The 24,588-nt window shown below is 36.5% G+C and overlaps 1 protein-coding gene and 1 pseudogene across 11 annotated transcripts in view; both read right to left on the bottom strand.

Moving 5' to 3' along the window:
• Positions 1–4,279: 4,279 nt before the first annotated feature.
• The window catches only part of GTF2I (general transcription factor IIi), a 94,024-nt gene continuing 73,715 nt past the window's right edge, over positions 4,280–24,588 (bottom strand). For all 11 annotated transcript variants that reach the window (XM_006918536.2, XM_006918534.2, XM_025051550.1 and 8 more), the window contains 16 exons: positions 22,560–22,631; positions 21,373–21,556; positions 20,675–20,733; positions 20,242–20,316; positions 14,435–14,536; positions 13,771–13,836; positions 13,050–13,233; positions 12,052–12,110; positions 11,579–11,659; positions 11,020–11,103; positions 10,550–10,733; positions 9,334–9,362; positions 7,586–7,627; positions 6,731–6,772; positions 6,162–6,237; positions 4,280–5,424 (listed from right to left, as the gene is read on the bottom strand). In XM_006918536.2, coding sequence (XP_006918598.1) covers positions 6,179–6,237; positions 6,731–6,772; positions 7,586–7,627; positions 9,334–9,362; positions 10,550–10,733; positions 11,020–11,103; positions 11,579–11,659; positions 12,052–12,110; positions 13,050–13,233; positions 13,771–13,836; positions 14,435–14,536; positions 20,242–20,316; positions 20,675–20,733; positions 21,373–21,556; positions 22,560–22,631 — 1,322 coding nt within the window. In that variant the 3' untranslated portion in view covers positions 4,280–5,424; positions 6,162–6,178. The remainder of the gene's footprint in view (positions 5,425–6,161; positions 6,238–6,730; positions 6,773–7,585; positions 7,628–9,333; positions 9,363–10,549; positions 10,734–11,019; positions 11,104–11,578; positions 11,660–12,051; positions 12,111–13,049; positions 13,234–13,770; positions 13,837–14,434; positions 14,537–20,241; positions 20,317–20,674; positions 20,734–21,372; positions 21,557–22,559; positions 22,632–24,588) is intronic.
• Positions 16,164–16,282, bottom strand: LOC112485272 (annotated as a pseudogene).

Genomic DNA, 24,588 nt, shown 5'->3' on the forward strand with positions numbered 1-24,588 from the left:
ACTCCACGGTGCTTCTTGGCAAGTTAACTCAAGCATGAAGCCTGTTTTTTCACCTGTAAAATGGCACTGAGTGTTTCTATTTCTGGGGTCACTGTATCTCACAAGAACAGGCATTCCAGATTGCTGAGACCACCTGCACAAGGCTCGGGACCCCACACGGCAGGCTTGTGTTCTCTGTGAGAACTGTAGGTGAAGAGGTACGTGGAAGTGTGGGGTGCACTTTGCTCTGCCTGGGGATGGAGCAGAGAGCAGGCCCTAAAGGGGGTAAGATGGAGGTTTTCCCAGACCAGGTTGGGCTGAAGACAGCAAGATCATAAACAGGAGCCTGGGAGTCCTGGGGGCAGGGCAGGGCTCAGTGTGTCTCACTGCGCTGCAGCATCTGGCAGAGCTCCTGACACTAACTGGGCCCTCGGCAAACATCTAATGAATGGTGACTACAAGCCAGTCTGCTCCAAAGCCAGGGTCACCAGGGAGGCCCCAGGGCCTGGCCTGTGTCTGTTCCAAAAAAAAACTTGCTGAGTGGGTCCAGATGTGTCTTGTGGTTATTTGAATAGCAACCAACCACCAAGGCTAAATCCAGCAGCAAGCTGCAACCGCAAGTAGTTTTGTGATGTTTGAACTTGAAACTAATTCCAGTAATGAGTAAACCATGTCTCTGGATCCAGTCACCAGGGCTGCGAGATCATTTCTGTACCCCTCAGCCCTGAGACAGAGTGCAGGAAAGTCACCTGGCAGTTTGATGAAGTCAGGCTGGGACTTGCCAATGGCTCAGTACCTTTGCCAATTCTGAAGGGATACAGGAGAGCAGAGACACATGTCTGGACTGACGGGGCAGGTCTCTTGCAGACAGGTGGCTTAGATACGTGTCTGGACTGAGGGGGCAGGTCTGTTGCGGACAGTTGGCTTACAAATGTGTGAAGTGGCTGGTTATTCCATCTTGCAAGAACCAGGCTAAAAATGCTACCTGCGAGACTGAAGCTCATCTCTTGAAGGCCAACAAAGCCAACACCTGCTATGGCTTTATGACCGTACAGCATACACCTGCTCTAACCCTGCCGTTTTGGAAACCTGCACTTGCTTTTATCAAGGATTCTCCCTAGATCGAGGCTGTTCATCATATGGGGTAGGACAATTTTAGTCTAAATTGCAGAAGATGAATAGACCTTTTCACAATCTAGGAGGTGGGCCTTCTGTTCCTCTGCTGCCTCTGGGTGGGTCTACCCGTTTTTAACTGAAATGAGTGGAACACTCATCAGATCCTCCAGGTACTACCAAGGGCATGGTTTTGATAAGTCATTATGCTTTATAGAATTTGAAGCACTGCAGGCTTCAGACGAGCAGCCTTGAGACCGCGCATGATGTTGATACTACAAAATTCCCATCAACCATCTACTCTTGCCTCTTGAGAAAGAAATCCGGAGGAAACACCTTTACAAATGGGTATTGTATCATAGCTTACTTTCAATGGTAACTTTCTGTCACTTCCTCAAAATAAAACCACAGGTGTGTGTGGTTGGGGTTGAGACAGGGCAGGAGGGGGGAGGCAAGACACAAGGCGTTGTTGCTGGGGGAAACCATGAGTGAATCAACCCTCCTTTGCTGTTTTCAAGAGTTCTAGGGCTGAGGAAGCCCCTCTGGAGCAGCCAGGCAAGGCTAGGGCCACTCAGCTGTTTTCAGTAACAGGCCACCAGGTTCCTAGACACTCGATTTCTAACATCAGCTGCAATCTGCTTCAAATCTATTCTTTGAACAAAGGTTTACAGCCATGAGGTGAAGTACAGAAAGCTAATTATGTCTTGTCACATATTGGAGTAAAACAGAATCCAAACTGCAGAGGCTGGGCAAAGCAACTCCTGCAGAGGTCAAAACAGAAGAAAAAAAATTGTGCTCGACCCACTGGAATGAACATAGGTCTGAGCAGCACAGGGAAGAGCTGACACACTAAAGTGGCCCATAGGTCACATAAAATTCCTAAAATCTCACCTCCTTCCTTCTGGGGAAACCAAGGCATCCCTGGGAGAACTCGTCTCCCAAACACATACCAGTGAAGAAATGGGGCTTCCACTGAGGAAGATGAGTACTGGGCAGTGTGTTTCCGGGCAAGCTCCCTGGTGTGAATAACCATCTGCCCACCAGTGGTTAGGCCATGTGCAACTACCCTAAATTTTAGACCAGTGTTAAGTAGAAACTGGAAAGATCTGATCAATCTTCCTTCCCTTTTGGTCCCTGCGGGGGAAAGTAAGAAGAGAGAGGGGCTAACTTACTCCAAAAGGGAACTAGAGCTGCCTGCTATAGTGTGGGAAGACTGAGTGTTACAGACCTGGGCTCAAGTGAGAGCTGTGTCTCTAGAGGAGCGGGGAGAGGGGGGAAGAGAAGGGGTAAGAGAGGGGAAAAGAGAGGAGACTGAGGTAACTACTTGACTGTCTTTATTTCTTCATTTCTGAAGTTTCAAAGCAACCTTGGCAACACCACCTGTGAGCACAGTAAATATACCTAACCTCACTTCACATATCATAGGTAGTTTAAACCAATGGGGGAAAAAAAAATCAAGGTCCCTTATGGTGTGCCTACTGCTGGAAAGGGCAAGCTTCTGTGCATTGAGTATGAGTCTAGACAGGATGGGCAAAGGACAGAAGCATGCCTCAGCCCCACCCGCAGGGGCTGCACTCTAGCCTAAGGGCACAGGCTGCTCCAGGGACGTAGCTTTGCTTTCCCCACCGTGGAAGGTCCAAAGCTTGAAATGAGGGCAGCATTTAGCCCAGCTCCACTGACAATTTAATTTGTACTATATACGTATTTCTTCCGTTTTATTGTCTTTCTGATGAAAATATACTTGAGAACAGCTGTCTAGAAGCTTGGATTTGGTCATGAAGGCTGTTTTCAGTCACTCTACATTCCCTGGTAAAATAATGTTTAACTTTGAACAGTTACGAAATCAGGATGTTGTTTTAGAAACACTAAGCACACTGAATTACTGGTAAGACCTACTGGAACTGTATTTTGTTTTTTAGTCTGGTCCTTATTGAACTCATAAAGATCTTGGTGGGCAAGTTTAATCCCCACAAGGAATCATACTATTTATCTTCTCATTTATGGATGCACCGCCTATTCATTAACACAGGTAGCTGATGGCTTCATCTTACAGACTGCTCCTGGGCACGGATGCAGCAAGCCAGGGTGACACCGCCACCCACCTTTAAACAAGCCCACAGCAGTGGTACCAGGGCTTATTTTGCCACTGCAGGTAAGGAGGCAATCTGGTAAGGTAGTCCCCTTGCCAGGAACAGTGCTGTTCTGAGTAAAGGGAGGCTTTACTCAGAAACATCCGACTGTAAGAGAGCAGAGACTGAGACATCACGATTCGGGAGACAGTAAGTTAACAGGAATGACTTATCCCACCGCCACACTCTGCCAGAAGACAGATGCAGCACAGTGCCCCTTACCTGATGTTCAACATTTCTTGAAGAAATTAAGCTTGTTTTTTAGAGGAGAGCCAGAATAGGGTAGGAGAGCATTCCTTAAACCTTAGAAAAGTTATGTGGAGGATGTGATACTGATTCCATGCTGTGTACAGAGTACAGGAATTGGTCTACTTGGCAGATGTTGAGAACATTTAAAAAAAAAATGCTTTCATAGTACACATAAAAAATCTGTATGCACGCATATATAATTTTCATACTGGATATACTTATACTGGACAAGAAAACAAATATCCTTGGTTAAGTCTGCAAACCCACAAAATTTTTGTTAAAAAAGTTACGTATAGGAGCTTAACTCCCTTTTTAAAAGCAGCCTTTGGATGGACATGATTCTCCAGTAGTTGGGATGGGAGGTGTGAGTGACAGCATGGTTGTATATACTTTATCTCCTCCTAATGTCTGTTGGTAGATTAATAACAAATTGGTTTTCCTGAGCACAAATCTGTAGAGTACACGAGAGGCAGAGGGCTACGCTAAGACAACAGAAACTATCTGGCGCCAATGTAATTTGTACACAAGAAGAGCTAATGTATGTGCTCTGCCTGGGGTGGGACTCTGACCTCAAAATCATACTCCAGCTGCACACAGTTGGCATGTCACAGATAAAAAGTTGGAGGCTCCAGACTCAGCTTGAACTAGATGCATAGTGGTCTCAGAAACACCATGAACGATGGTGTCCTTGTGAGGACCTGAGCCTCCAAACAGTGCCGACCTAACCCTCATCTTGTATTCCACCTACCACCAACCACCCGCCAAGTTTCCCCACACATAATCATGAAAACACCTTAGAAAGAAATGAATTAGTGTGTGAAAGGCATGGATGGATTTTATTTATTACCCTATATCTACATTTTAATTTGAGGTAAAATATAAGCAACACATAAAAATGCCTATCCCTGCTACCATGTAATATAATTCTCCATTGTGAATATTGTGATAAAGCTAATGAACACTCTATGCCATCACATACTCTAGCTTTTCATATAGCTTGGATTTTACAACTCTTATTGTCTGTGAAATCTCAACATGTGTAAGATTCTCCTACAAATGGCGCAGAATATCAGTGGGTGCATAATTAGCTTATGACCCTTCATTCCCCACACTGGAGCCTCAATTTTACAAGTAGAATTATAAAATAATGACGGCAATGAAAACCCCTTGAGATTGATTCAAGCTGGAACAGTGTTCCAAAGAAATCCACACCACAACAGGTTACATGATAGTGAGGCTTTAGTGTCATTTAGCTTGCCCAAACAGTCATACCTGATCTTAAACTTCTGGTACACCATGCATTTTATTTGGATGAAAAGTAAATGTGGAAGAGGTTCTCTGTATTCCATCTATAAGCCACACACTGAGATACTGACCTCTTACCGGCTATTAGATAATCCAGATGGTTGTTTTTTAATTATGATAAAAAACGTATGAACCATGATAGATAGCTTAGGAAAAGGTTTAGTCAAATATACAGATACTAACTGTTCACTCAGTCATTAAGGAGAGCCGTGAACAAAAGGATCATTTAAATGATTTTTCAAATAGAAAAACTAAAGAACTAAACTATCACAGGTGTTTTCTTCACTGCAGAAGCTGAGATGTTCCAGTAAGAGATATCTTCACTTGATTGGAAAATAAACACCATAGCTGAAGGCTCTGCTGAATCCATAAAAAAAATCTGGTGAGATTCATCCCTGTCATTTTCCCTGTCGTTTTTCCAGCATTGCTGTAAAATCCTTATAATACATTCCAAAGTAAACCAGCCATTCCAAATCTACAGTCACTCTGCTCTTTAATTCAATTCACAGAACTGCTGAAAAAGTAGACATTTCTATCTAAAAGTAGAAAAAAAGGTTTGTATAGAAGGTATTTCTGTTATACAAGTATATTACACAGCTTGGGGCAGTAACAGGTCCGAAAAGCTCTTCTCACCCACTGATACTTTAAGCTAAAACAGGAGAGAAAACAAACAAGCAAGAAAACAGGTTAATCTGATTATAGAAATTTAACATTCATACATATCACAACTTAGCACTTAAATCCATGAACTGATAATACATAGCAAATAGCATGACAAAAAAAGTCTCAGTATAAAAAAATGCCTTGTCAGGTACAGATCAATACTGTCAAGCTGTGTCCTGTTAACTATCACCTAAACATTCAACAGCTCAGGCTTAGTGAAATTCAATAGAAATGAGAAGCAAGTTTTGCTGACTCCCAATCTAGTGACTCCTATTATCAACCTGGCCAAGTTTAAGAAGTCTAGAATAATAGGATCAGGCATATAACTTAACTACACAACAAGAAGCACAATGGACTGTGCAGCTCAGCCAGACTCTGCAAATACTACCATGACGATAAGGGGAAAAGTCAGCGTAGTAATACTGACTTGGTGAATTCCAATGGTGAGGACAAGATTTACCCTGCTGACTAAAACAAAATATTTTCTTTTTAAGGCAAAAGTACATTTACATCTTTGATTGACAGACATATATTGATCCAAGGAAAATCTCTGCTTGAATCTTCTAGCTCAAACCATGTGATATGGCTTATACTTGGACCTCACATGCCCTGAAGGTGAGGTCACCATTTATGGCTGAAGCAGGGAAAACAAATTAGCTTATGAATATGCAGGTGTGTTCAGATGGACACTACATGGCATCCCAGACACAGAAGTTGAGTTACCCTAGGAGGGAAGAGGTCTACCACGTAGGGTCTGGTTCTTGCTTGATCTGAGAGCTTCCATCAGACTCCTTTATTTCTATCAAGAAAAACAAAAGGGAACTGTTTCATTGTATTATTAATGTAAACCTGCTCAATTATAAATCCACTCATACCAAACTATTTACTAATATGATTTAAAAGAAATAACAAGGCACTAAAAATAATGTTTTCAGAGATTTCAACAATGTTTCTCTAGCAGTAAGTTTTAAAATTTGCTACCATGTTTTCAAAGTAACAAACACCTTATTACTTATGTATGTAAAAGATCAGCACTATCGAGGTTATATAGTAGTCATTCCACTGTTTCAGAATTCATGAAGAGTCATTTAGGGGAAATGGAGCAAAAGAAACCATGAGTCATCTTTGAACACAATGTTTCTGGGCATAAGCTACAAATCCAATTCACCCAAAAACAAAAGAACAAAACCACTACAGTTCTAGTTTAAAAGATATAAAAACACAATTAGTCCTTTGTCCTAATAAAAGTCTTAAGGAACTTCATTTTTTGACAACCAGACTACCCTTTTTACCTTCTGTTGCAGGAACCTCCAACTGGCTTGGTTCAGCTGATTCTGAAGAGAAACACAAAAAGATTTACTGTAACACTGTTCAAAAATGGCTTTCAATTATTTAAAGATAAGAGGGAAGAAGAGGAGAGAAAGTTCTCCAGTCTAAGATGAAACAACAGCCACAGGTTCTTGGGATTAAACACACAATTACTCAACTAAACTTTCAAAATTCTACTTTTCTAAAACTTTTTAAGTTAGCATATACAAGCAAAAGCAGTCTTAAATAATAATCTTAATTGGTACAGTTCTAATGTGAAAGAAAGAAGCTTCTTCTTTATGTCTTCCCACCCCACTTTCTTCTGTGAGCTTCCTTTTAATAAAAGCTTTTCATTACTTTCAATGAATCAGAGTAGCAAGCCCAATCACTTTTTTCTAAGAAAAATTTAAAACTATAATATATGCATTTCTCCTAGCACAGTTTGGCTGACAATTACCACTAGAAACAAATGGCATAAAGAGTAAAGTTAAAAGATGACCTTCTCACTCAAAAATTACATTCTATGCCATCGGTTTTAAGGTTCCTGATTTATTTTACCTGACCTAGGACAGTGGGATCAAATGGCATGTGGTCCAGTTCTCAATCAGGACCTACAGATTGAGATTATAACAGGCTTTCAAACGTAGGAGTCAAAGAAACAAAGTCTACGTGTGTGTGTGTGTGTGTGTGTGTGTGTGTGTGTGTGTACACACTTATGTGTTCTGTGTAACTGATTCCTTAAGTTAGGCAAATGTAAGAATGTAAGGCCATATAATCTTATCTAATCCATTTTACTGAAAAAGTAGGAATATTTCTATGTTTTACCCTGCTTAATTTACCTTGGATCACTGGGCTTTCTGACTCATTCTGATCAACCAACTCTGAAAATAAAACAAATTTGTTTAGTAATTAATGACATGATGTTATATTTTAAAAGCATTTTTACATACATTCTCTATTTTGATATTCTAATTTTGTCATAACATAATAGGCACTATTTTCCTTATGACAAGAAGGGAACAAACATTAAGAATTCTGGTATGTCCTATCAAAATAACTTATTCATAATAATTACTACAAAATTATATTAGACTACTGTACAAGGATAAGAACAAAATTAAACATTTTAAACATAAAAGGGGCAGAAAAAGCTTAAAATACAATGTTCTTTAAAAATTACACAGAAGATAGGTGAATTGAGATTAATAAAAAAATTTGAAAGAAAAAAAATAAATAATGGGATTTTTTTAAATGAACAAAGTTCCCTGGTGTGATTAAAGCTGAATGTCACAAACATGATTTAAAATCTATTGGGTAAGATATACCTCTCTTTAATTACTGATATTACCAGGTACTAACATACTTGGTCAAAAGAGAGGGTATACTAAAAACAGAATCCATAAAAAAAAGAACTCAGGGATTGGGAGTACAAACAAATGAATAAATTTTATGATAAAGCAGAACTCAAAACTTGGAGGCAGAAGAGATGTAACCAAATCCTTGACCCTGAAAAATGAAAGTCAGAGAGCAGGGTCAACAGTGTGAAGAAATACAGAATGGCAGGGAACAGGTCTAATGACAGCACATATCTCAGGTCGGGGGGCAAACCAATTCATAAGGCTCTGCTGCTCAATGGTCACTGAAAACCCCTGAACATGAAATTAAAGAGGCTTACACTTTCCCAATGAATAAACTATAGAGTGAATACTCAATGGATTTTAAAGAGTTAGAATAATAACACCAATTAGAAGAAAAAACTGAAATGCCAATGGTATTAGAAAAGGATCATTCTCACTTTATAAAGTTTAATAAAGTTAATAGAACATAAAACATTCTAGCACACTTAAGTTTTGCTAAAAACACTGTTGAAAATAATATGAGCACCAGGGAACTGGAAGAACACTTCAATTTGTTCATGCAACAATAGTTAGGAGCACAATGTCTACCAGATGCTATGCTTAATAGTTATAGAAGCAAGATAAATCCCATTTAGAAGACTACTACTTATTCCAATACAGCAATTATATAACAACAGTAAAAGTAACAACAGTAGTAGTAATAATAACGAATATAGATTGTATTTACTGAGGACATTCGCTAAGGCTGGGAACTGTTCTAAGTTAGGGGTAAACAAACTTTTCCATAAAGAGCCAGTTAGTAAATTTTAGGATTTGCAGGTCACAAATTCTCTGTTGCAACTTCTTAATTCTTGCCATAAGCAAATAGGCCTGGTAGTGTTTTAATAAAACTTATTTACAAGCATGGGCAGGAGATTGCTGATTCCTATTTTAGATGCCTGACATATGAGTCATTTAAAATGCTCTAAAACTCTCCAAATGGGTACTAATATCACTACCATTTTGTGAATGAATAAACTGAGATTTTAAAAGTTAAGCAACTTGCCCAATTTTATGTCTAGAAGGTGCCTGGTGCTTTAACACTGAGAGCTAAACTTACAATGAGTCTGCATTTGCATGGTTACTGTTACAGGTGAAATAAAATTTTATGTTCTGTGAGCTAAGTGCATAAGTACACATCCAACTTTCTCACATTCCAGAAAAGAAAACAAGACTTATGAAGTACTCACGGTTATTAATCACAAGTCCTGGAAATGGTCTAAGGAAAGAAATTATAAGTTTATATTCACTCTACAAGAATATATTCAGTTTATACAACTAATATTTAACCCATCACAAGTGATAAAATGAAAAATATTATCTACTACTTTTTAATCTTATACTTTTTATTCGATAAATATAAAAATAAATGAAGAGCTAATATGGAACATTATTAGAAAATGTTACATTAAAGGTGGTAGAAAAACAAAAAAATAGAAACAAGGAAAAGGGAATAGAGTAATTCTAATGAAATGGTTTAATGAAAGTAGGCCTTTTCTCAGATCCCTGGGTAAACATTGGTTAAGTGGGACAAAAACATGGAATTTTTAGGGAAAGGGTAATGAAAGAAGATGGGACTGGATAAGAAAAAGACTTGGGAAGGTAATACATGAGCTATTTCTGAGTGTAGTGCTAAGTATTTTATACTTGAGACAGTGGGAACTTGATAATGAACTGACTGGGGCAGATTTATTGATTGCCAAGTTTTTGTGAGTTAGAAGAGAAGAGTGAAGATACCTTGGGACTTTTTCCTTAGGTGGAGAGCAAAGAGGACATCTACTGAATACTTACTGTGATAAGCACATACTAGTAATGTAATTCTCATAATGCTGTTAGAGGGTGGGTATAATCATCATGCCTACTCTGTGGGTAAGGAGCTGATGATGCTCTCAAAGGAAACCTTTACAATTTTATCGTACAGACGAAGAAACAGAAATGACCCAGCTGCCTTAGGATCGAATTCCTGAGATGCCTAGGACAGGAGCTGGCAAAATTTTTCTGTAAAGGGCCAGATAATAAATATTTAAGACTTTGCATAGACCATACTGCCTTTGCCTCAACAACTCAGTTTTACCACTATAACATGAAAGTAGCTACAGACAACAATATGTAAATAAACAGATGTGACTGTGTTTGAACAAGACTTTATAAAAACAGGAGGCAGGCTGGATCTGGTCAACAGGCAGGCCATGGTTTGCTAACACCTTGCCTTAAAAACTGGAGAATTAAAAGAATCAGCACAGAGAAGAGAGAATCTAACAGTATAATAACTAAAGTATTTTATTTGTTCGTTTCATTACATGGTAAACTTGATTCTATTACTACATATGACTACCTTCTGGAGGATGACTTAGCATCATGATCTGCAGGTTCATTCTGATGACCAAGCAGGAAACTCTCACTCACCTAATGACTGTGAACTTAATGAACTCAGCAGAATCTAAAATCCTTCTCATGGAACTGATTTCCAGGTAGCTGGGAGCTTTGAATGACACTCCAGGAGGCATGCCATCAACTACCACACAGCCAGGGTTAATTGTGATTTTCCTGTAGGGAACTTTCACAGGGAAACCCATACCAATAGCTTCACCTATAATGAGACAAACAGCATAAAAACACAGATTAACCTATCATCTTAGGGAATGTTTAAAAAGCACATGGCCAACATTTATTTTAAAGACTTCCTCCACTGTTAACTAAGGTTTTTGTACACTTCAAACAGCCTTACATATAAGCTTTAGCAAAACCAAAATAGTTATAATTTTATTTTTTTATAGTAAGATTACAACTATCTGAGCATAATTTACTGTTAAAATAACATTGAAACAAAATTTCCTTGCTTTTTGCAAGTTGTACTATACAAATGAAAAACTTACCGAATTTTCGACTGAAGAGGTCATTAACTTGTTCTCTTAGCTGTCTAGCTTTTTCAACTTTAGACAGTCTTTCATTATCATCGTCTAAAAACAGTTAAAACATGAAACTTAATAATGCTATTTTAGTCTAAGTAAATTTTTATGTGTAACTCACTTTTTGGAATATTTTAAACAGGTCAAGATTAAAATGATTTAACCAAACGATTTAACAAAAACACCACCACCACCACCACCAACAATGCTACAGCTTTATTCTTATCATAAAAAGTTTTACCTACTGCTTTATACTGATTTTTTAAACACACTAGGCATCTGGGTGGTGGTCAACAGGTTTTACTTGGCAAGTCCATTAATGCCTAGAGCTGTTTAGAAATAAACTGACAAAGTAATGTATTTGGTTAACAATTTGTTGGGGGCAGGAAAGAGAACGCAGCAAGGTGCTATTATACTTGACATCCCTGAATGACTTGAGCAAATTCCAGTGACCATTATCATGAAAGTGAAAAAAACTAAATAGGAAAACACTCCACAAACTGTGCTAAAGGCAGAGAAATCATACCTGGAATTGTCACCTGAATGATGTTAAGATCTTCAACACCTGATGCAGTAGTATTAACATTGGGCGACGAATTTATTTTTCCTTAAAATAGAAATTTAAGATTACAACATGTACAAAATATAATATCTTCTCTAATAATGTGCTTATAATTCAGACTACACAAAAATAGCATTTTAACCCAACTTTTATTGAAAGTTTGTTTTTTTTTTTTTTCATGGAATGTTTTGTCATTCAGCATCATTAAGCTTCCTGAAAGACTGTTTTTAACCTTTTCTCTTCCTTCTGATGCTTAGTACAGCATCAGTCACCAACAGATTCTCAATTATCAAAGGACTGAAATTATCAACTAGTCACAACCCCAATTCTGAATGAGCTTTCCTGGTTTTATCTCAATAGCTATTCTTTAAACAATTTTTTAACCACTGCTACAAACCAATTTCTAACAGTATGTTTTCTGTAGCAAGAACACTTACTTGGAGGGCTCTTAGAGGAGGAGGTGCTCTCCTTAATTGCTGTCTCAAACATTTCGGGCCTAAAAACAAAAGAAAAAACATGTGTGCTAATAATCCAACAGTAAAACATTAAAAATTAAACAAGTAAATGATTTGAAAAGCCAGTAATTCTCTATAAGTATACATTAGGTCTTTAGTAATAAAGAACAACAAAAAAGCAAGGTTCTCTAAAGGAACACACACAAAAAGACTAATTATAACATCCACTTCAGCACTATCTAATTTAAATAGTTTCTTCTTCCCATGGTTTCATGACACCCTGGATATATTCAGTGCTAGACTTGAGAATGGAAATAGGAAGCGCCTTGCATGCGGGTACCATGGAAACTTAAGATAGGCTGTCAAAACTTGAGCAAAGGAGTCTTTCTGTATCAGGAAGGGGAAGCAGAGGCCACACCTCTACAGACCTGGACAAAATTACAAAAGGTGACCATCATGCTTGGCGATGTCAGCTTTGATTATCTAACAACATCTCCAGGTGACTCAAAATTAAGTGTTAACAAAACCTAAAGTTCATTTCAATTAACTTTAAATAATTTTTGAATATCTATAGGTATTTTCTAATTCTAACTATTCCCATCTATTTCAACTGTGTTGACTTAATTCATATATCTCCAAGTAAATAGGAGAGAAATTTAAAATACTATTTAAGTTGGAGGAATAAAAGGGTTTTATATAACTGAACCACTGCTTAGATTACATCAGCATTACCATTAAAAATATGACTGTGGGCAGATTTAACAAAACCAATTTGTTACTCCTCTGATAAGCTAGAGCCCTCCTTACTCTTTCAACCAAATATGGAAAATTTAAAACATATATAAAAGTACAGCCTAAAAGAGCCTTTTTGACACTAGGGTTAAAAGTTGGCCCTGCTGCAAAGGTGAATCCATGCACCGATCTCCCAGTGGCAAACACTCTCAACTCACGGTCAATACTAATTCATCTAATTTCCTTACTTTTTAATAATGAACTTAATTTTGGCTTTGTTTCTGAGTATCTTCTCCAGCCTTGGAATGCCAAAAGTAGATGGTCGACGAAATGGCACACCCTCCGGTAAGCCTTCTACATAAAAGTCTTCTGGGAAAGACTCAAATAATGCAAATGGCACTTTCACAGCTTGTTTAAGGCCGAGAGCTTCACCTATAAAATACACACATACATTTCTCATATTTGTAACTAATTAAAAACTAAACCTTTTAAAAAAATATATTTTAAATTATATGTTGTGGCTACTAAAATTACATTCTTTTTAAAAGTCACATTAATTTTAATTTTTAAAAATTTCTTGGTGCTCAGAAAAGCAGGAAAGATTATGAAATTCATGCCTGCAAAACCCATACACCTCCAACAACAGCATAATTTAAGTGTTGAACATTTTACTCTGCTCACGTTCTTCTATTTAAAAAAGCTATCTTAGGATTGCGGGGCTGGGAGAATGGGGTGAAGAGTTAAAGAAGTACAAATTAGTAGTTGACAGATGGGGAGCACAGCATAGAGAATGCAGGAAGCATTAATGTAATGACTAGGTGGAGAGCCAGAGGAGAGAAAGAGCAATGAGGGGGATCGTTTTATAAACTATATAAACATCTGACCAATGTACTGTATACTTGAAACTAATAATAAATTTTTTTAAAAGCTACCTTATATTTTAATAATAATGTTTCAAAATAAACTTACCACATTTTTCATTGAAAAGATTTTCAACTTTTTGTTTTAGGTCTGTGATTTTGGCATTCCATGCCTCTGCATGTAAAAAAACAAAATAATTAAGTTGTTAGTAATATTTACCAATACATATCCATGATCAGGATTTTTCATCTTATTTTATTGTACATCTTTAAGAAGTATAAGATAAGAAAATACACAAGTTTTTAAGTCATGTCTTGATAACTACTTTAATCTTGACACATTATTAAAATGTTTTATTATATAACTAATATGTTGGCTACAAATAAATGACGTATGCTAAAGTAAATTAAAAAACAAAGCAGAAAAAATCTCCCAAAAGACAATTATAGTATCTACTATGGGCCAGGTATAATTCTACCCATTAAATATTTTAGTATTTAAAATCCTCATAACCTGATGAAGCAGGAAGTAATGCTATCCCCATTTACAAAAAAGGAAACTGAGGCACAGAAAAGTTAAGCAGTTTGCCCAAAGTTACAGAATTATAACTATAATGGCACCGAATTTAAACTCAAGCAGTCTGACTCTATAGTCTGTGTGCCTTTGACTGTCAATATATACTGACTTACAAAAACAATTCGCCTAGTAAAATATTTGTATTAATTCCTTTTATTTAAAATTATGAAATAAAAAAAATAAAATGGACATTTACCAAAGGAAAACTCTCTCCCTCGAGGCTTAAAAGGAACATTAGAACCATTAGTCTGGGTAGGGGTTCGCACAGCTGAGGTCTGAGGGTTGTTGTTATTAGGGCCTAAAGAAGAATTAAAAAGCAAACAACATAATCACCACACATATTTAATCATTCTTATTGAAGTCTAGCATATACTGACAAACAAAGTTAAGTTCAAATGGTATATAAGCACCCTGCAATGAAAACAGGCACTGCTGCTAGCTCCATAGACCTCCATCCATTTTTCTACTTCCATCCTTACAATCAGGCATTCTCCTCCAAAACAGAATTAGCTTTCTGGCTCATCTGAGATACGTTCAATTTACTTAATGCTTTGTCATGCCCTCTTGGAGCCATGTAATTTTTGGTTACCTATGTTTGCTTATATGGTTTTCTTTCAACTCTTGAACATAAACACAACATCAGGTATAATTATATTATTTCCACTAAGAAGTTTTCCTTTAGATTACCTAGCTGACTCACATATTCTTTCTTTGAATTCATAGTACGTCTTAAAAACAATGTTATAAGTAATTAGTTCTTTTCCATTAAATGAAAATGAATGTTAGTTTCAGTTATTCTCATAAACCCCCGGCCCTAACTCTTCTTTATGCAGGTCATCTAATGCTTAAACAACAAACTTATCTTAAGCTGAAGTAAGTCAACAATTTTAAAAAAGAGCCGAGATAATAAGAAATTAAGCATCTTCAGATTTCTTTATAAAATAATCAACATTCTAACGATACATTCTGAAATTGGATTTTCCAATTAAAAAAATATTTGTATAGTCTCTGGGCTTTCACCTAATTTATCATTCTATTAAGTCATCTACTTCTTATGGCTATCCTTCACATAAAGACTTTTGCCTGATGAGTAATTTCTGCAGTAATGTTACTAACAGCTAGAAATACATACCAGTCACTATAGCAAATATATGTATTAATTAAGTTTTTACAGACATCGTTACCATCTCCACTTTACTGATGGAGAAATTGAGTCATGGGGACTATGTAACTTATAGTCAATCACACCGCTGGTAAGTGGTGGAGTTGGAACACCAACCTTCAAAGTCTGACTCCTCGGCCTTCGCCACTACACTATCTCCCCAGCATACTTATGGACAGGGCTTTCATGAATCATTTCCTAGATCTAAATAATGGATGTCAAATACACAGCATACATATAGCCACTCTTATCTTCTTTACTTAACCTAGATATGGACTCAGAATCCATAAGAGTACTAGGAATTTCTGATGGGAATGGGGGATGAAGATGAAATTTATTTGTCATCCCCCATGAAATGTCAACATTCAACATTCTTTATCTCAAAACTCCTGGATAAAAAACACAGCTACTTTAGATAGTATAGTGATGAAAGCAAAGTGTTTCTGGACCACCTGGCCCTAGCAACCTGGTTTACCTGATACGCATAATAATAATACAGAGGAAATAAGTACATTCCATTAACTATAGTTCTATAATGGGCTATTAAAGTCATCCAACTAACATCTCTGCTTAAACTCCATGCTCTTGAAGCAACCTCTTAATATTGACAGGGCAAAACAGGAAGAAACTTGTGATTGGCTGACAGAATTTAGTTGGCTAAAATATCTAGTTCATATTCTAAATCAATAAACTGCAATTCTGGTTTACGCTTGAGTGAAATAACACTATACACAAGAATAGCTAAAATCTTTTTCTTTTTTTACTCCTACAGCACCAGGTCTTCCTAGGTGGTCTCCCATCCAAGTACTAACCAGGCCTGACCCTGCTTAGCTTCTGAGATCAGACAGGATTGGGCTTGTTCAGGGTGGCATGGCTGTATACAAGAAAAGCTAAATTTTTAAAAATGACAATACCAAGTACTGTGAGGATGTGTAGCAACTGGAATTTCGACACATGCCTGGCAGGAGTTTAAAATAATACAACCACACTGATATAAACTGTTGGGCAATTTCTTAGTAAAATAGAAACCCAGCAATTCCACTCCTAAATATCTACTCATGAGAAGAAAAGGATATGACACATTCGATACACAAATATTCATGATGTCTTTATTAGACAAACGCTGGAAATAAACCCAAATGTCCACTGACAAATGTATAAGCAAAATATGGGGAATCCATACGAGACAGTGATCCTCAGTAATAAAAGGAAATACAACAGGCAACAATAATTATAAATTTAAAAACATTATGCTGAGCATAAGATGCCAACCATAAAAAGGATACAGTAATATTCCACTTATATGAAATTCTACAATAGGCAGAAGTATTCTGTGGTGACGAAAAGTAGATCAGTGGTTGCCTATGGCCTGGACTTGCAAGATACTGACTGCTGAGGAGCATGGGAGAAACATTTTAGGGTGATGGAAATTGTTCTATATGTTAACTAAAGTGATGATACAAACATTTTTCAAAACTCAAACTGTATAACTAAAATGGGTGCATTTTCTCATGTATAAATTATATGTAATAAACTGCATTTTTAAAGTAATAAAAAAATTCCACTTCTAAGCATGATGTATTATTTAAAACAAAATATAAATAAAGGTACAAACAAAATAACTCCTTCTTATCACTAAACTGACAAAAGGTTCCTGGATATAGACATAATTATTCACTAGTAAAATCACTTTAAAATACTAACAACTATTTTATAGTATTTTAATCTATATAAATTAAATTCAGAGTGCACTTATAGAAAGCTACCGTAGGATAAGTCATCAGGGGTTGGGGTGAGGGGGGAAAGGGAGAGTTACTGTTTAACAGAATTTGGTAGGGAAAATGAAAAAGATCTGGAGATGAGCGGCAGTTATGATTATACAGCAACATGAATGTACTAATGCCACAAAACTGTACACTTAAAAATGGTTCAAGCAGTAAAATTTAGGTCATACATATTTAACCACCACTTTTTAAAAGTTGGGGTGGATGGCATATGGTACAACAGAGATGACCCTGGAAAATATTATGCTAAATAAAAGAAGCTAGTCATGAAGAACCACATATTATATGATTCCACTTATATGAAATGTCCAGGATAGGCATATCCATGGAAACAAAAATGTAGATCACTGGTAGGGAGATGGGGTGCGACTGTAAATGAATATGGTTTTTTTTTTCTAGGTGATAAAAATGTTCTGGAATTAGACAGTACTGGTGGTTGTACAACCTTATGTATATACTAAAAATTACTCAATGGTATATTTTAAAATGGTGAATTTTGTTTTGTGATTTATATCTCAACTGAAAAACAGCTTGAGTTAACTACTACTCTTACTGCCAATTTACAGATCTACTAGCTAAAACAGAGATTTTTAGTAATTTACCTAAATGATAGAGCCAAAATTTAAATCCAAATGTATTGGCTTTGAAAGTTTGTGCTTTAAGTTCTCCTTCCTCACCACACCCCCCCACCCCCGCCCCCCAAACAGACTCAAGCAAAAACCTGCCAGGGGATTCTAGAAAGGTGTCCTGCTTTTTCTAACAATGAGTCCAGGCAAGGCTGAATATCTTCTATCTATATCTTGCCATGAATGTAGATGTGATCACTGAACTCAAGTGGTCATTCTGTACCCATACAGACAGGGCCTAGAAGAAACAGAGAAGCTATTCTCCTAGTTTTTGAAACTACTGAAGGTAACCTACCTTCAAAAATATTTTTATGTAAGAAAAACAAGTATGTCTTTGTTTGTAAAATCACTGTTAGATGCAATAGTGATTTATTTATTTTTTATTTTTTTTGCAATCCTAAACCTTATGGTAACCTTATGTCTATAGGCCTAATCATTTTAACCCATTATATTAACTCTTCTTTTTCTAACACTTAATTAAACAGGAATTTATTTATACTTAGTAAGCTTTAACAGCTCAATGGATGAAAAATTTGAAAATACAAGAGTAATAACCTCCAGAAGTATATACCTAGTGTGCCAACTGATAACTGCAAATTAATCTATTTTTTAAAAATGTGCTGTTTCTAATGCGCTATTACTGTACAGCACCTATAAAAACGGTATATATCAACTGTTTCATTTTCCCCCAACTTTAATATTTAATACCCACAGATTAATTTGAGATCAGGACACTGTTGTATACACAATGTAACTTTATACTAGTTAAAGAGGAGAAAAAACAGTTTAGAAGTTGTAGTGACCTTTACTAAATATTATCCTCTGTGTATAGGTTTTAAGCCTTTGTTAATGTTCAGAATGTCCTAAAATAAGTTTGTAGCTCTAACAGGGTTCTTTGACACAGTAGTCTCTCCTTTTTTGAGGTACATACTGTTTTTTTTTTTTTTTATGTCACCCTTACTCCTATCAAAGAATACACTTACATTGCAAAACACCTTTTCTATCTCTTAACCGAAGCATGTGTTATTCAACTTCATGGTAGCCTGTCATCTTACCACTCCGCCTTTCCTTCTGAACTCTGTGACCTCTAATCTCACAACCCTAGAGAAGTTATGGGACCATTACTCCCTTAATTGCTTTACTCATTAATCTATCAAATGAAGACAACATGGATTGATCCTTTGAAGAACACAACTGTTATGACACTAGAATCAGCTAGTTCTTCTGGCCACTGATACCTTAAAAATTCCTAACAAGTACAGTTGGAACAAGATACAAAACTATGCTCCTGAGAATATGAGATTATTAGTCATTAGTCAAACTGTGTTACTGTATTTAATCAGCACCTTTGCTCATGCTAGGCTCTCTCTCAGGAACAGCATTCCTGTGTCTCTGCCTGGAGATATTCTACTCATAATTTACATGTAATCTTCTTTATGAGCTTCCATCAACACCTTATGCAGTATCACACTGTTCATATTGTTGAAATCTTTTACGGTTTCTAGCCCTGATCTGTCTGATTGCTCAGTATCTGTGTATTTCTAATACAAGTACACCACAAGCAACTTACTTTTTACTTATGAGTTCCTTCAGGAAAGTATGCTAAACTTGTGTATTAGAGATATCTTCCTCAGATCTTATTCAAAGAGAGGAAAGAATTGAGTACATTTTACTTTAATTCTTGGCAATTTTTAACAGAAATGATTAAACCAGTGTATGATATCCATAAATTGCCCAAGGAGCCCTGATGCCTTTCATGTGAAAAAGTAAGTTCTCTGTTGAATATATAAGATAACTAAATGGGGGTGGACTAAGGTTCTACTCACTATCAACAAGAAAATTCTTATTACAAAACTTGAGATCATGTGACAAAAATAATTATCTTAATGAAGTTGTCCTTTCCTTTTACTTAATGAAGAGACAGAAGGAGCTATCCACACCTAAGAGGAGGCTGAATATTGTCTATAATATCATATGAAGTACTTTAATACTGTGAACATGAAAAAGAATCCCACAGATCCAATGGGAGTGGAGAGAAGAGAGTGAACCTGAGGATGCAGAAGAAACTAGTTTAATCCAAGGTACTGCTGTTTAAACCATCTCTAAACTTCCTTTCCTGAAAAGAATAGGAAAAAATGGAGATAAGAAAAAAATTCCATACATGCTTGTCTGCATCTATACTGCATTATTAGGAAAGAAAGGCATTTTAGAGTTTACTATATGCTCAAGAAATATCATGTTGACCCTTTTGAAAATTTCAATTAGAAACATTCAGAAACTTAGTTTTAATCACAGGTAGCTAATTCATACCGAAAACCAGTTTTATAAAAACTCATGTGCATAAAAATATAAATAGTAATCGGAAGAATCAAGAGATATAACTAGTGAAGAACTGGAGAATCAACACAAGCATGCCACAAATTGGCCTTACCTTCCACAGTGACCTCAATTTCAGGAACTTTTGAATTACTCCCAGGGCTTCGTGGTCTTTTCGGGGACTGCAAGGCTGTAAATGTAAAGTAAGCACACGATTACTTTTGCATATTGTAAAAGAAACAGGAGGGGAAGCTTTAGAAGAGCAGAGTATTAAAATTCATACAGCTTGGCTCTTTTCAAAGTAATCTGAAGAATTAAACTGGTAGTGTAATCCTCCACATGAGTCTCAACAAAGCTGTGGAAACATTAATGAAGGAGGATTGCAAACATGAAATTTTCAATGAAAATTTTTTTGGAGGTGGAAAAAGGTCCATTAATTAAAATATAACTTAAAAATATTGGCCACTGATTCAGTATGACTTAGGTAATGCTGATAAAGAATGTTTTATTGCACTGAAGTATAATAAAGAGTATATATAATCTCTTACCTTTAGTGTTTATTTTACTAGCCATTCCAGGAGGCAAGTAGGAAATAACTAGTTCAGGTCTAGAGAGAAAACCAAGAAGCATTACAGTAACCAGTGCAATATTGGTTTTCACAGCTAGTAGAAATGATCATGACCAATGGTTTTTATAAAGGTGATCACAGAATCATTCTGTTTGCAACAATAATATCGATCTTTCTGAACAAAAAATCTCTCACTTTTCCTTCCCTTAACTACCTGCAAAATGATTTTAGGGAGAGTAAATAACTGCTTTCATGAAAATGAAAATTAATACTAGTTTCTTCAGCTACTAAATTTCTGGAGACATACAGATGAGGAACTTGATCACTGAAATTCAGTTGCCCAGAAGTTTAACCAGGAATAAGAGTGAAGATAAAAATTAGCATTTTCATCCTCCAATCAAGTATTTAGGAATATTAAGAACATCAGTGTCTCTACCCAACTAACCACCATTGTGAGGCAGGTGGTACAAGTCTCCCTGCACTAATGGAGAAAAACCAAGTACATGTGAAAAGATTTATTTGCAAAGGCAATGAACAATGCCAGCACTGTAGCTCAGGGCTATGTTTTTCCATCATGGACGTCAAAGCCTTAGCTGTCACATACAGCTAGAATTTAAATATAAATATAACCTTATCATTTTAACTTCAGAAATGACTACATTGGCAAATAGAACTTACTTTTTGACAACAAACTTGATTTTATTACTGCCACGGACAATCCTTTCAAGTCGTGGAATTCCAAACCAGGTAGGACTTCGAAAGGGAATTCCTTCTGGCAAGCCTTCTACGTAAAGGAACTCAGGATTTGATTCAAACACAGGATATGGTACTTTTACTGCCTCTGTGAGTCCAAGAGCTTGAGCTGAAATTATAAGAAAACATAATTTATGGAAGGTAAAGTTTAATCTTTTATTTTTTATTGAGGTATAACTGACACGATATTTTATTAATTTCTGGTATACAACACAATGATACAGTATTTGTATATACTGCAAAATGATTACCACAATAAGTCACATCCAGGCAGTCTCAAATATGTTATACAGAAGTTCCCTACAATCCAGTAATATCCACTTAATATGAAGGCATTTTGCTTAGTATATTGTACAAAACTGAAGAACAAGCCTAAAAAATAAGTACTTTTAAGAGGAACATTTTAACACTTCAAATCAAAAGGATGGTTATATTGTTAGTCAAAATTATCTCTGTGCTCTGAGCAGAAGTGAACTATAGCCATTCCACACTGAAATGGCACCTACCCAGCCTTTGTGTTGTCATCTAGATGCAAGTTTGCTGTTTAAACAATAAGAGTTGCATAGATGCATCTAAGCAGAACCCACCAAGTTAGAGAGATCAGAGGCAGAGTATTCAAAATTCCTGAACTAGGACACAAATGTCAATACGAGGTATTAAAATGACAGATGGGAACACCCCGGGAATAATGCTATTACTCCCACTCCTTACTTCCTTCTCCATGACAGACACACCCAATCAACTGAAACACTTGCTGAGCCTCCTCAGAATCCTTCTCAAGACAGCGCTCCAGGAAACCGCTGTCAACAAATCTAAGTTGAAACAAATGGTGAAACCTATTTGCCATATGGTGTTAGCCAGATTAGAAGTACAGACAGTGGAACTGAGATTTATCCCAACTCCTCCCTTCCTTTCCCGTTTTGACACATGAGAAAACTGAATCCAAGAGAAGTAAAGTAACTTGCTTGGTTTAAGTGGCAAATTTAGTAGCAGAAATAAACTAAAACTCAGTTTCGGGACTTTCCTTCTTTAGGTCCTCAACTGGTATAATTCATTCAGGACACTGCCTCTCATTTGTTTTTAAACAGACATAATCACTGTGTTTTACTTACCAAATTTCAAATTAAAAATCTCTTCCACTTGCTTTCGTAGTTTAGTAATTCTGACATTCCAATCTTCTTTGACTAGAAAGTAAAAATAAATCTAATTAACAATGCTCCTTATTGGTGCTAACATAAAATTAGATTGGATGCCATTATTTCCAGTGATGGTCTTTTTTAAAAATTGAAAGTAACTGACATATTAACATTGTATTAGCTTTAGGTATAGAATCCAGTGTTACTCTTAATTCAATTTTAAGAACAAAAATTTTGGGTCTTAAGGAAAAGAATGATTTCCTGTACTTGTCAAATATCAGAACTGAGGGAGACAATTCAAATTTAAGTTCACACTGTAAGTAAATAAAAACATGTTTGCACAAGTGCTCTAAGTGAGTGGTTTTCAAATATTATTCTTTTGAGAAACATCAAGAGAATCCTTAGGGGACAGGGAAGACCGGTTGTGTAAAGCTCCAGGGCTCCTATACCAGGTAGCACCACAACAGCTGCACTTGTATTTGCTTTCTATACAAGCATTCCTTGTTTTATCAAACAGGTACGTGCCTAAAAATCCACACAGAGCAAAACTTTACTAATCATAGCAAGTAATAAATGGTAAAGGAATGAAAATAAATGGCAGAAATAAATGTTAAAGGGATTAGGGAGTTGTCATTCAACACTACTCACATCTACAACTTGGTTTATTTCATTACCCCTTATTTATTAGACAATCATTTCTTTTTAAATGTAATATTTAAAAAAGCTGTTACAAAAGACATGTTAAGATGTCACTTATTTGGACAGATAATCAGGGCCTATTTGATGAAGCTGAGAATGGAGAGGATGGACTTTGGGGATAAAGGAAGATAACGGGGGGTATTGGATAAAGAAAGGAGGGAGAGAGAAATGGGGTAGGGGACGGAAGGGCAGAGAGTACAAGAATCACATCAAGTATGGAAGTCACTGTGTTTGCTGAGAAAGGCAGTGGGAAACGTTGAAGTTCTGAAAACACTGCCAAAAGTCGGTGGCCTCAGAAAATCTTTTAACATTTCTTTTACTTTATTTTCACTGTAGGTCTTTAAAACCTTCACTTAAAAAAACCCCTAGCATTTCAAGGGTTTAACATGGTAGCTCAACCATTCAGCCAGAGTAATTCTGGTATAAACCAAATCTGAATCATTACTATAAAGGTACCTAGGCTCTCCTTTTCCAAGGCTTCTGTTAACTCGTTGCTCAGTCACCCCATTTGACTCAATCGTACACTTCCTTCTCCGGTATTTGCTACTCTAATACCAAAGATCTCCAACTCTTCCTCCTCCTCACACGAGCTAAGTAACATCTCCTTGTTCTTCCCCTTCAAAGCTCAATTACCTGGCTAGCTCTACTTTCTTGCACATGACATGTATTTTTTACAAAATTGAGGGAAAGGTGTACCCACAGCGTATTTAAGCATACGACTATTATTTAATCCCAGGTCATGCCAAGAATTAAGTAGACATTGCTGATGGTAATAGTGACTAACAAAATTCTTTTGTCATGTCATCTACGACTTGAGTTGGGCCAGCAAAAGGCTATTAATGCCTAGTTCACTGGCAGACCAAGTATATATTTTGATGGAATGAAGAGTGATAACCTGAATTCTTTCCAAAGTCTTCTATGAATGATAGAAGGCCAAATATTGTTAATGATTCAGAGTATCAAGATTCTTCTTTTGATAATAGGCCTTTAACTGATCTATGCTAGAAGACAGCACTTCAAGTACTGCTGAAAATATTAATCAGGCCTTGGAATAATATCTATGGTGTCTGTATATCCTTTCAATGATACAAGTTTAACATTCTCAGTTTGCAGCCACTACTAGAATTGTCCCTAATAAAAGCAGTGATTACATTAATCATAACACTGAAATTGAGGTCTGTCTTGAAAAAGGAAGACTTTCATCATATTCTGGCCAATTCGTATTAAAGCTCTACCTTTGGGGATATGTTTCTTTCCATTACTTCTCTTAGCAAAGTCTGTATCATCTCCGACCTTCAATTCATCA

This window comes from Pteropus alecto, unplaced genomic scaffold (assembly GCF_000325575.1).
Source record: "Pteropus alecto unplaced genomic scaffold, ASM32557v1 scaffold68, whole genome shotgun sequence".
NCBI lineage: Eukaryota > Metazoa > Chordata > Mammalia > Chiroptera > Pteropodidae > Pteropus > Pteropus alecto.